Below are 12,738 nucleotides of genomic sequence, written 5' to 3' on the forward strand. Positions count from 1 at the left end.
CACTATCGTACACCATTGTCTATTTTTAACTCTATCCAGTAAAATGTCGCCGATCAGTCTGAGCTCTCGTTCTTGTTAGATGCCCTGCTTCATGGGAGAGAATTCTCTGGCCAGAATTCAATATCGCCTTCTTCGCCCAAGGTGCCTCTCTTGACAAGCTGGCCCTTTTCCTTCACAAGTTCTTCAACGGTGACGCTTTTGTCGCCAAAAATATTCAGGTGGTCACTGATAATATGTCTGTTGCGACAACCCGGACATGTGATGAGCGTAGACCCGAAGTGGTAGCCTTGCTTGGAGACATTGTGGTGGGAGCGATGGCCGCATGGAACGCAGGTAAATGATAGTTGGTAATGCGAGGGTTTGATCTCTGGCCTCTCGCCTTCACTCTTGGGCGTTTCTCCCACCTGCGTCTGCTCGGATTTCGGCTTGACGTATGTTCGGGGAGATGGTCTAGGAATATTGTGTGCTGCGCGGAAGGATTGTTGATTTAGATTTGCGACAGGGCGGGCAAGAGGGGTTTGCAGGTAGGAAGAGAGGCGATTTGGTTGAGCACGCAGTTGTCGCAGAGCTGCGGGGGCGAGAGAAGGTGCTCGTGAGGCCATACTGTATGATTTAATGTAGTTGGAAGGTGATGGCGATGTCGGAGTTGATTTAGAGGAAATGTTTTTAATTGAAGAAAGAAGGGTCTTGGTTGTGAGACGTCATTTGTGGGCCCAACGGCTTAGAAGAGAAGCTGTAGAAGGTTGACGAATCACATCGACCCTGTCACTTACACGGATGGACTTGCCAGCGTTTTGAGGCATGGCACGAGGATGGAGGATTTTGGTACAGAAGAAATCCTCGAGGAAGTTGCGACAATCCAAAAGGAGAGGAGCTCTTGTGCCGTTGACAAATTATGCCAACCTTGTCATCGCTCCTCCCTCCCCAGTGAATCACAGTCAACGTCAAGATCTTTTCGGAGGTGGGCTAGTTTCTCTACAATCTCTCTTCTTCATCATTCTCTCTACTCTCTCAGCTTCTCCATCTTCATTCATTTTAGCTGTATTTCTCGCATCCATCAATTCCCACTATTCACCAGTCATTACACGATCATCATCACTATCAAATCACCCCCCAACACGTCTTTGAACTCGGTTTCTCAGGCATTACCATTTCGTTCAGACAGGTTCCCTTATTACCAAAAGCATGCTCCGCACCCTCGTATTGGCCTCCTTGGCCATACTCTCCTCTGGCTACCCTCGGGTTGTTTCAGACGAAGACGACAATGTGATTGGCTTGTTCCACATCAATGAGGCACGCCGGGCAGAGGGACTCAATGATCTTACCTGGGATGAATCTCTCGGAAAATCCGCTAAATCTTGGGCCGACAAGATGGCTGATGGAAAAGTATCCTTCAATTATCGCCCAGCTCGGTATCCGATATCAGGCCAAGCCATATATATGGAAGACACAGCGACTGATTGCGTAGGGCAATCGTTCGAAGCTACTCTCCAAAGCGCAGTGGGAAGTTGGCTTCGCAAAGAAACCAACACCGACGATTATGGTAAGTCGTCCTGAAACTTCTTGGGCTTGCTGGGTCTGACAAGTAGATAGATGCATGCATGAAACCCGCCGCAGAATACGTGGGGTGTGGTAAATCTAAGAAAACGTTCGACGTTGATGGAGGAAAGAAGTGCACCTTTTACGACGTGTGCTTTTTTTCCTACGGGTAAGTCACTCTTGGCTAATACTGGTTAATGTAAGTATTGCCGCTAACAACACAGTTGTTGGCCACCACTATCACCACCACCGCAGCCAACACAGAAGAACCCTGGTATTCATCATCACTGGGGTTACCCTATTTATATTCCAACGCCTGTCAAATTCACTCCCATCAAGGGATCAGATGATGAGGCCAAGCTTGAATTCTCTGAAGAAGAGGAATAAGCTGATTGCTTGTACGCCGAAACTCGGGCGAGTGTTTCTGGGCATGAATTGAACTTGCACGTGTGAAGAGACTCGGGCGAGGAACAGTGATGGAACATAATTAATGTTTATTATTAAAAACAGCTATAACCACTAGGAAGGTTGATGAAATGAAAGGAATGAATTCACTTTTACTTACATGCTTACTTAGTACTTCTTTTATTCACATGCATTCATGTCTGTAAGTGAGGATGTTTGATGCAGGGTAAGCTGTAGTAGCATTACATAATCATCACCGCCCCGGTATGGCCCGTGCACTCTACAGCAAACTTCTGGAACACCGAGCGACGCGATTGAGAAAAAGGTCCCTAGTTCGCGACTCCATCAAGCATCGAGCCTTGAAGCCATCACGACAGGCACCAAACATCCACATCTCTCACCCCCCATAGCTGTAGCACAACTATTGCTATTGTCGCGTGAATATCATCATTGCACCAGGGTCTCAACTCCAAAGTGCACCGGGGCAATAGCCATAGAAGGCTCTTCACGTGTTGGCCTAGCTCCCTTTTCCGCGGCATGAGATGACCGTCGAGGTCCTATAACGCACACAATGGAACGATCAAAGCCCCAGGCGTTCTTATCGAGCTATGCGCCGCGACTCCGCGCCTACAACAACTCCCTCCTCACGCCTGTTCTACCGAGCAGCGCGCCCGCCGGCCCCGTTTCGAGGACCACCAAGCGAGGAACGACCATCATTAATTACGCTGAAGATGGTTATGACGACCTGGAAGACGATAGCGACGACCCACGTCGACGACCAACGGGATTGCGGAGCTTGCGCAAGGAGGACTCGGCCACTAGACAAGACCTCGCTGACAAGGTTGGCAAAGATACTAAGGGGCCAGTTGAGGTGCAAGGCATCTGGCGCGATTGGATAGCAAAGCACAAGCTGCTGAGGAGCGATCAGCAGAACGCTATTCAGGCGACACTCCCTCTTACTCTGATTCCTATCCGAATCGATCTGGACGTTCCTGCGTTCATCCCTCCAGCCCCATATCCAACGCCGAACCCTAACACGGTGGACACCTCACTTCCCCAGTACCGTCAACAGGAGGCGACGGTGCCTTATAAGCTTCGAGACATATTTTGCTGGAATCTTCACGAAACTCTCATCTCGACCGACCAGTTTGCACAGACATTGGTGCAGGATCTGGATCTGCCAAATCGACAAGCCGCCATCGCTGAGATCAGCAAGCAAATCCGGACACAGCTCGAAGAATACTCGGGTGTCGCACTGCACCCTTTGTTCCATAGTGATCAACAAGCCGCCTCTGTCCAGCAACCTACGACGACCGCATTGACCCCACGACCTAGCTTTGCGCTCAAGTCTCGGGATGATTCTCCAGTGTCCGCCATTCGTGGCACTTCTCGGCCTGACACACCAGCGCAGACAGGAGGTGCGGCAACTCCCTCACAAACCCAAGCTCCTGATGTTACCGCAGAGGCAACACCAATACTTCCCGATTCAGATGATTACAACCCCGACGATACCTACCGATGCATTATCAACTTAAGTCTCAACCTAGCGTCCATGCTCTACACTGACAAGTTTGAGTGGTCTCTTTTGCACCCCCCTGGCACTGCTGAGGCATTTGCCAAGGTTACTTGTACGGATCTCGGATTGACAGGAGAGTGGATCCCGGCGATGACCCATGCCATATATGAGGCTGTACTGCGGCTGAAGAAGGAAGCATGTGAGGCAGGGGGTCTGGTTGCCGGATGGGGTGGTCTACAGCAAGAGCTGCCAAATGATGCTGCTCACGGCTCAGAGGCTGGCTGGAGATACGAACCGGAACATCTCGGCGATGACTGGGAGCCCAAGGTAGAGTTTCTCAGCAAGGAGGAGATCGAGAAGAGGGAAGGCGACCGCGAACGTGAAGTTCGGCGGTTGCGCCGTGAGACGGCACGGTTCAGCTCTACAACAGGTATGCTTGGAGGCACACCTTTTGGGGCACCGATGGAGGTTGAAGAAGAGAGAATGGGTCGAGGTGAACGCTCTAAGAAGAAGCGTCGTTTCCGAAGCTTGAGCCCGCTTGGACGGGGCGGTACGCCTGGAGGACGAGGCACGCCTGATGTCGGTGGCTACGGGGGAGGTGGTGGTGCTCTGACAGATCAAGAGAGATTCCAGTGGAGGTGCATGCATTGCAGGATATGGGGCACAAGCGTTTGGGCTGTCAGAGACGGCCCAGCAGGCCCAAGGGTAAGATTAACATATCAAGATGAGTTGACTAGTTTGTTGCTAACTTTGCTCAGACTTTGTGTGCCAACTGTGGCTACCTTTACGAGCGTGATCAGAGACTACCACGCCAGAGTAAAAACCTCCATCTTCCAGATGTCCGTGCGGTTTAGGAGACCCCAGAGGAGCAAAGCCAACCGGTAAAAATCTCAGACTCTCACCTGAAGAAACCTACAAATACTCCGTGTAAGAGCAATGGACGGGCAAGCCGAAAGCTGCAGCCCTTGGCCCCTAAATAACGATCTAATGGAATGGGATGTGCCCTGTTATCGGAGTGCTAGGAGAGAGATAGTGGCGAAGCATCATGCTGATAGCCAGTTACATTTGGGTGTCTTCGTTTTTGCGAGCAAAAGCTTTTTGGGGGGCGGTGGAATTGGAAGGGATGATTATATGGCGTCTAGGGAGGATTGGGATTCCTCAAGCGAACGATACACTTTGTCGTTGTTAATTGCTGGACAGAGGGAGGAGACGAAGAGACCATCGAATTATGCATCCTTGTAGTATTCACGAATATAGGTGGTTTTAAGGGGCGTTGTTGATACCTCTGGATACTATTGCATGCTGAAATATATTCGGTTGCTCTTGACCTGAAGCCGTGTTTCAATGAACAATAAGTCAGAATATTATGGTCGAGAGGTCTGTCAGACAGTAGGAGTTGTATTGATGTTGAGGTAAAGGTCACGTGTGGCAACTTGGCCTGCTCTTCGTCCACGTCCCTATCCAAACCATGACAACCTCTTTCTGCCCTTACAAGAACGGATTTTGGGAACAACTACGTTCCACCAACACCAGATGATGCCGCTAACTCCAATATGACAATCAGCCACAGGCCCTTGCAATTGTATTGCATCGCGTTGACTATCGAACCACCGAAGGCAAAGTCGCGTTACGCTTTAGGACAGAACGGAAGAAGATCCTCCACGATCTAATCCGTCGGCCAACTATCCGTACTTTCACCCCCGCACTTCTGAAATGGGCTATCCCAATATCCCCGGAACACATCCACGTATGGAGATAACCTCTTACTTGCCTTGAGTGTGGAGTATCGAGTACAGGCTGACTTGGCAACACTACCAAGGCGGTTCGAGCCGAAGAGAACATGACCATTTTATGCAAGGTTTCGGGCTCCGGACCATCTAGTTGACGATGCTCCGTGGCTCGAAATGGTATTGTTTACGAGCTACGGACTTTTTATCGTTGCGGCAAGCAGCTGTTCAGATCGAAGTCGCATTACTGCTCGACTTTGAGCCACTAAATCAGACGGATTGGAAGAGCTCACAACACAATTCTATGCCGTTGAGAACACAACCGCAACTGCAACATTTGTATTAGATTGTGGCATGCACCTTTACCAGTCGTCACATGAGACCACCAGTCACAAAAGTGGCTTAACTGGTTGCCTGACGAGGCTTCATATAATCGGCAGCAGGATCCTGGCCTATAATCGGCATATGACAGGGACCGGAACGCTATCTCGGTCATGATGTATCCGAAACTGCTGAATCTGGACGACGGGTTTCTTCATTGCCTGACCTGGCCATACTATGCCAGGGGTTTAATTTCTACAGCCTCCACAACACCCAGCAGCTGACCAAAACCCTCTGTTATTCGACATGAGCATGGGCGTGAAATGAATGCATGAGCATGTTCAAATTTACAGAAGATGGTCCACGACACTTTTTTTAAGCGGTCGGACGGAGTCCCGAAGTACCGTGAGTTCTTTCACTGGCGCAAGCCGCAATGCACAGGACGGAGACATGATGCTTCGTGTGCGGAACTGGTTGCTGCGAATTACACACCCAGGTATCAATACAAGTGACATATCAAGTAACATACTATCTGATAGGAACAACTGACAGAGTCTGCGATACCAGTGGTCTCTTCACCATCAAAGGAGTGATATGCATTAAACATGTGTTCAGTTGGATGTTGGGTTCTATCCAGAACTACGGGTTTCAGAGCAAGCATAACCTTGCACTGCAGGTCATGTTTGTCCGAAGCGTCATAACCGTGGCGAAAGAACCCGGTGGGGTTTAACAAACGATTTCTCCATATTGCTCTTGTATGGAAGCTACAACAGTACTGCTGCATACATGGAAGATCCCATGCCCAAGTCGTGGCAAACAGGAAACCGTCTTGGCTCACCGTTGAAGTCAGTATACTGTGGAGCTAGCCACCTGTCCAGATGGTACGGCTAATTTGATCCCAGACGAAGATCCGCCCGAACAAGACGATAGGGTGGATGTTTTCTCTTTCTTACCTCTTCAGGGGTACTTGCTGAACCACCTCACGATCTCGTTGTAATTCCAGTCTATGCTACATTGCTCTCATGAGGTCGATAGGCGATGGAAGCGACGGCCCGGAAACGGACAGCATCCTATTTTGTCGTAGCCTTCTTGTGAAAGAAGGTCTCCGCAGCAAGACAAATATGGACTCTTCATATACGCCCTCACCAGTCCGAGGCTTGACGATTATCCAATGGGGGATCTTCACGAGTACAGCCTCTTCGGAGGCCAACGTCTCTCCCCTTCGGGAACGACGGACCGGTCTCATTATTTCTTTTCATTTTTGCAGAAACGCATCTGCCATCTACTATACGCAATTGAGTCTACTGCGGAGATCGACTCAGGAACTTGCTCACCCGTGCGCCCGCTTCTCCGATATGTCGCCGCCTTGGAGCTACACCCAGCCTGACCTTGACAAGCCAAGCTTTGCAAGGCAAAATGTTGACCATCATACCTTCTCCTGTCAGAGGGGTCGCGGCCCGCAACCCGATCTTTGTCTGGAGATGCAAGAATGGAGCCTCATCGGCACTACGGCTTCTCTTTTTGATCATACCATGTTAGAGTTGGTCAACGGTGGAACGAAGATCTTGGTAGTTCCGGGTCATTTCGTCCATGTCTACAATCCAAGTATATAATAAGCTTGAGTCCCCAGACCAGATCAACTTCACCGCACTCCTCATCACATCTTCTTCAGTCCACTCATCTATCCACCGGTTCAGCTTTCGTTCACAATGTATCGCGCTATCGCTACCGCCTCGGCGCTCATTGCAGCCGTTAGAGCTCAGCAAGTTTGCTCTCTCACCCCCGAGACCAAGCCTGCCTTGTCCTGGTCCAAGTGTACATCCAGCGGATGCAGCAACGTCCAGGGATCTGTCACCATCGATGCCAACTGGCGATGGACTCACCAATTGTCCGGATCTACCAACTGCTACACCGGTAACAAGTGGGACACTTCCATCTGCACCAGTGGAAAGGTCTGTGCTGAGAAGTGCTGTATCGACGGCGCCGAATACGCCAGCACCTACGGAATTACCTCCAGCGGCAACCAGCTCAGCCTCTCTTTTGTCACAAAGGGGGCTTATGGTACCAACATCGGTAGCCGTACTTACCTCATGGAGGACGAGAACACCTACCAGATGTTCCAGCTCTTGGGTAACGAGTTCACCTTTGACGTCGATGTTTCAAACATTGGCTGTGGTCTGAACGGTGCTCTGTACTTTGTCAGCATGGACGCCGACGGTGGCAAGGCCAAGTACCCTGGTAACAAGGCCGGAGCTAAGTATGGTACTGGTTACTGTGACGCCCAGTGTCCCCGTGACGTGAAGTTCATCAACGGCCAGGTAAGCTTTAAATTCACTTTGAACTCGGAATGAAAGCTAACATGCAATAAAGGCCAACTCTGATGGCTGGCAGCCATCCAAGAGCGATGTCAACGCTGGCATTGGTAACATGGGCACATGCTGCCCTGAGATGGACATCTGGGAGGCCAACTCCATTTCCACTGCCTACACTCCTCACCCTTGCACCAAGCTCACTCAACACTCCTGCACTGGTGACTCTTGTGGTGGAACTTACTCCAACGACCGTTACGGCGGAACTTGCGATGCTGACGGTTGTGATTTCAACGCCTACCGCCAGGGCAACAAGACCTTCTACGGTCCTGGATCCGGCTTCAACGTCGACACCACCAAGAAGGTTACTGTCGTCACCCAGTTCCACAAGGGCAGCAACGGCCGTCTCTCTGAGATTACTCGTCTCTACGTCCAGAACGGCAAGGTCATCGCCAACTCTGAGTCCAAGATCGCTGGAGTTCCCGGAAGCTCTCTCACCCCTGAATTCTGCACTGCCCAGAAGAAGGTCTTTGGCGACACCGATGACTTTGCGAAGAAGGGTGCTTGGAGCGGTATGAGCGATGCTCTTGAGGCTCCCATGGTTCTTGTTATGTCTCTCTGGCACGATGTAAGTGCTACCAAACTCCAAATTCACCATGTAACATGATACTGACCTATACAGCACCACTCCAACATGCTCTGGCTCGACTCTACCTACCCCACTGACTCTACTAAGCTCGGTGCTCAGCGAGGATCTTGCTCCACATCCTCTGGTGTGCCTGCCGACCTTGAGAAGAACGTCCCCAACTCCAAGGTTGCCTTCTCCAACATCAAGTTCGGTCCCATCGGCAGCACTTACAAGGAGGGCGTGCCTGAGCCCACCAACCCCACCAACCCCACCAACCCTACCAACCCTACCAACCCCGGTACCGTTGACCAGTGGGCCCAGTGCGGTGGTACCAACTACAGCGGTCCTACTGCTTGCAAGTCTCCTTTCACCTGCAAGAAGATCAACGACTTCTACTACCAGTGCCAGTAAATTCGCGGCTAGCCTATGCTATCTCTGGATTCTGAAAAGATTTGATGAGAAGATGATTCCTGTGAAGTTGCCTTGGGGAGGGACGAAGATGGTTGATGTGGAAAGGGGTTGGTTTTCCAGCTTGTCGATTGCTTTATGCTCTTTCTCGCCCTTCTTTTGTATCGCGCAGTAAAAAAGCGACTTTTGCCTCTATTGTATATACTTTGGTAGAAGAATAGCAATAACTGTCGTTATCAACTAACTTGGTGTTTCGTTTACTCTGTGAAAACCTGATGTTTGAATGATTACCTGGCGGCGTGATATTTCGTCCAAGCCTTCTTGCAAAAACAAAGAGATGCTTATGGTAGTAGTTTCCCAATAGTACAACAATATGGATAAAAATATCATGGGGCCAGTTTAAAAGATTACAATAACCTTACGAACAAGATATTGATGAAATTTTGTGAGCTCTTCCGTTTACTTCGGTAAGTTATATTAGATCAGGACCAACGTATTATAATCGATTTGGCCTCAACGAAGTAACGATGATAATATTCGATTATACCAACACGTTGCCGCCATAACCACGGTAAAAGCTGGATGGCATAGCATATGTAAGTGGTCTGGTGTTGATGCAGGCTAAAACTAAGACTTGAGCCAGATTATCACTTCTTGTACTGAATCTGCGAGCTAGAATGATTTGAAGTTGATAATATCTCATTGTCTAGTTAAGGCTCAGCTATGTGTCAAAGTGATGAACTTCAATATTGTCATTGACGATTCTGCCAATATAATCAAATATCTTTCATAACTTAATTATCCAATCACTGCAATTCCTCTAAACAGACTCGCGCTTCTTCTCGCTCTCCTGGATCTCCGCACCGTCCTTGAACTGCTGAGTTTCAGGGCGGGGAACGTCAGTACCGAGCATCTGGGCTCCCTTTTCGGAGTGGTCAACACCACCAAAGACAGTGTCCATGTGCTCCAGTGCGATACCCTTGGTCTCAGGAACACAGAAGAAGACAAAGATTGCGAGAAGGATGTTAACGCCGAAGAAGAAGAAGAGGCACTTGAGGCCAGTCTTGGCGAGGAAAGTAGGGAAGAACTGCTGGAAGATGGTGTTGGCCACGTTCTGGCACTGGGAAGCCATACCGACGGCCTGGGTTCGGACGTTGGCAGAGAAGACTTCACTGGTCCACATCCAGACACCAGCACCCCACGAAGGCTTGTAGAAGAAGCTGTAAATAGTATGTTAGTATCGACCGAAACAATCCGAGTTCGTGATGTAACTTACATGAAGAGGTAGAGCATGACGACAATACCAATAGCAGAGGGTTCAGTCTTGGGGGTAGGAGTAGCGAGACCGATGATAGGAACGATCAACATGCAAACAGCCATACCGACAGCACCAACCATGAAGATCCAGCGACGACCAAAGCGATCAGCAGTCCACACGGCGTTAAGTGTGAATAGGATACCCATAGTGGCCCACAAAGCGTTGATGAGGTTGATCTTCTCGGTCGAGGTCCAGACTTGCTTGTAGATGGAGGTAGAGTAGGTGTTGAGTGTACCTTGGCCGGTGAGCTGCTGACCGACGTTGAGAACAACAGCGATACCGAAACGCTTTCTGAGAGAGGGGTCCTTGAAGAGTGCGCGGTATCCGGGGCTGATTGCCTCCTTCTCGTACTCGATAGCGGCTTGGATACCCAAGACTTCTTCCTCGACCTCTTCCTCGGTATCTCGGATGCGGCGAAGGGCGGCTCGGGCGTCATCGATTTTGCCCTTCTTGATGAGGAAACGGGGAGACTCGGGCTGAAATGGGAGCAAGACGATGACGATGATAGGCACGAGGACCTGGAAGATAACAACCATGCGCCAGTCCCACTCTCCGAGCTTCTCACGGTTCTTTCCACAAGCATAGTTGATCCAGTAGGCAATGAAGGCACCGACCGAGTAGAAAAGTTGCCAGAAGGTCATGACTTGACCTCGAATCTCAGCAGGCGAGACTTCACCGATATAGACGGGTCCGGCAGCTAGGAAGAGTCAGTATTTACACAGAAGTAAATTATAGTAGATGACTTACTAAGAGCAGTACCCTGACCAATACCGATGAGGACACGGCCCAGGATAAAGACTCCAAGCTTGCCCTTAGGAGCAAAGGCCTGGATGATAGCTGCGATAATGGTGATGAAACATCCGATTCCCATACCAGCACGTCGACCAAGCCAATCAGCCTATATGTAGTAATGAGTATACTGTTCGCATAGTTGTTGTATTTGTGCTGAACATACCAGAGGACCACCAATAAAGAAACCACTGACGATGGCGCCGATTGTGTAGCAGGTGTTGATGAGACCGACAGTGTAACTATCCTCCTTGAGGTCGAGGTTAAACCAGTTGAGCCAGTTTTCGGAAGCTTGGAGGGCCTAAGGAGGTCACGTTAGTCGAGATGTTCCGAGTAACAGACTGAATGCTCATGGACTTACATTGAAAACACTGGAGTCAAAGCCGTAGAGCGTCATACAAGACGCTGCTACCATGGCAATGAACCAGTTGTAGGTTCTGGTTTTGCTAGGCATGTTGGCGGTGTTTGGTCTTTCTCCTTTTGCCTGTATAAAGAAAGTTGTCCCTAGGGAAGTCTCAACTGTCCACTCCCAGATAAGGAGACCAAAGATGTGAGAAGAGAATTAAAGGTGAAGGAGACAAGGAGCAGAGTAGAAAAGGGACAAAGATTGATGCTTCCTCAGTGTTTCTTTTATCTCTATCTGAGTCGAGGAAGGAACCCCCAGACCTGGGTCTAGAGTCATCTCTTGCCCCCCGGACCCCAGACTACCTGCCCTGCCCTTCTTGTCTGCCTACCAGGAAACCCCAGATGGCAGCTACGATTGCTATTGCGGACGCGAGCGGTTTCCCCACCACCAGTGTTCCTCTAAGTGGTCAATAAAGGCTTAGTTTGACCGACTAAATGATAGACTGATTCCTTATTTTCCTCCTAGCTTTCTAAAAGTTCCTGCGAGTTTACCAACAGAGCAGGAACCAAAGCATTTGTTTCTGCAGTTTCCATGCACCCTTATCTTGGCTTTTGATAGGCCATGACTTATCAGATAGACAAGACATTTCACGTGCATGTCATTAGGTGCTTATCGTGACATTGATATTGCTCGCTTAACTGTCGAAACACAAGAGAGGTAGTATCCGTTCATTGTTAACTCAGACCAGACCGCCAGCCATTATTGGAAACCCCCGCAAATCAACTTAGACTTAAAACTATTGCCCCTAAATCGAAGCCCCCAAAGATACCTCCCATTCCCCCACGATTCATACGATCTAAAGATGAGACGCAAGAATTCCATCTATAATATCAAAGAATAGACCAAAGACACTCCCACGCGGTGCCGAGTTCCGTGTGCCCTTGGCGTCAACCCATGCCAATTCCTCCACCAGCTCGGCGCCTGCTGCCAATTTTGGAGTGGAGAATGGGGGGAAGATGCATCCTGCGGCTGATGATAGCCGTATCGTACCAGATGGCAGGGACGGCAAAAGCCACGATTGGTGGAACATCTACGCAATTCAATTTATCCGTCCAGACTGTGATTGCACTTAACTCTGCCCGTGCTAGACCCGCTCAGTCTTAGCCAAGTCGTAAACGTTTCTCCACCTCCACGATTTTCCCGTTCACCCCGTGCGGAGTAGACCGCTTTCAATCTCGGTTCCCCGCATTGGCATTTTACCTTGGCTACCTAGTCAATCCGGGCTGGATATCTTGTTAGTTGGGACGGTAATGGAGAATGGATGAATCTGGGGGTAGAAAAAGAAGCAAATCCTAAAGACTAGTCTGAATAGGATTATCTGTAGCAAACCGTTTCTTTGATAGCATCGAATCCACTATACCGATTGCGTGGA

The 12,738-nt window shown here is 49.7% G+C and overlaps 5 protein-coding genes across 5 annotated transcripts; 3 read left to right on the top strand and 2 right to left on the bottom strand.

The window, feature by feature from the left end:
- Positions 1-53: 53 nt before the first annotated feature.
- On the bottom strand, positions 54-602 carry FSST1_003379 (DNL zinc finger-domain-containing protein; the record flags this gene model as incomplete). The annotated part of the gene is made up of 2 exons (XM_083229456.1): positions 54-84; positions 274-602. The coding sequence occupies 2 exons, from the start codon at positions 600-602 to the stop codon at positions 54-56; spliced, it is 360 nt and encodes a 119-aa protein (XP_083086809.1).
- Positions 603-1,185: 583 nt separating this feature from the next.
- FSST1_003380 (uncharacterized protein) lies at positions 1,186-1,926 on the top strand (the record flags this gene model as incomplete). Its single annotated transcript, XM_083229457.1, has 3 exons — positions 1,186-1,543; positions 1,594-1,708; positions 1,764-1,926. 3 exons carry the CDS (start codon positions 1,186-1,188, stop codon positions 1,924-1,926), a joined length of 636 nt encoding a protein of 211 aa, XP_083086810.1.
- A 589-nt stretch (positions 1,927-2,515) lies between these two features.
- Positions 2,516-4,314, top strand: FSST1_003381 (SWI/SNF chromatin-remodeling complex subunit SNF5; the record flags this gene model as incomplete). Its single annotated transcript, XM_083229458.1, has 2 exons — positions 2,516-4,165; positions 4,219-4,314. 2 exons carry the CDS (start codon positions 2,516-2,518, stop codon positions 4,312-4,314), a joined length of 1,746 nt encoding a protein of 581 aa, XP_083086811.1.
- A 2,903-nt stretch (positions 4,315-7,217) lies between these two features.
- FSST1_003382 (putative exoglucanase type C) lies at positions 7,218-8,856 on the top strand (the record flags this gene model as incomplete). Its single annotated transcript, XM_083229459.1, has 3 exons — positions 7,218-7,826; positions 7,879-8,445; positions 8,500-8,856. 3 exons carry the CDS (start codon positions 7,218-7,220, stop codon positions 8,854-8,856), a joined length of 1,533 nt encoding a protein of 510 aa, XP_083086812.1.
- Positions 8,857-9,673: 817 nt separating this feature from the next.
- Positions 9,674-11,414, bottom strand: FSST1_003383 (general substrate transporter; the record flags this gene model as incomplete). The annotated part of the gene is made up of 5 exons (XM_083229460.1): positions 9,674-10,073; positions 10,130-10,868; positions 10,919-11,069; positions 11,127-11,261; positions 11,322-11,414. 5 exons carry the CDS (start codon positions 11,412-11,414, stop codon positions 9,674-9,676), a joined length of 1,518 nt encoding a protein of 505 aa, XP_083086813.1.
- Between the last annotated feature and the right edge of the window lie 1,324 nt (positions 11,415-12,738).

The sequence above is a fragment of the Fusarium sambucinum genome, chromosome I, assembly GCF_050947815.1.
Source record: "Fusarium sambucinum isolate potato_lamoka chromosome I, whole genome shotgun sequence".
NCBI classification, from domain to species: Eukaryota; Fungi; Ascomycota; class Sordariomycetes; order Hypocreales; family Nectriaceae; genus Fusarium; species Fusarium sambucinum.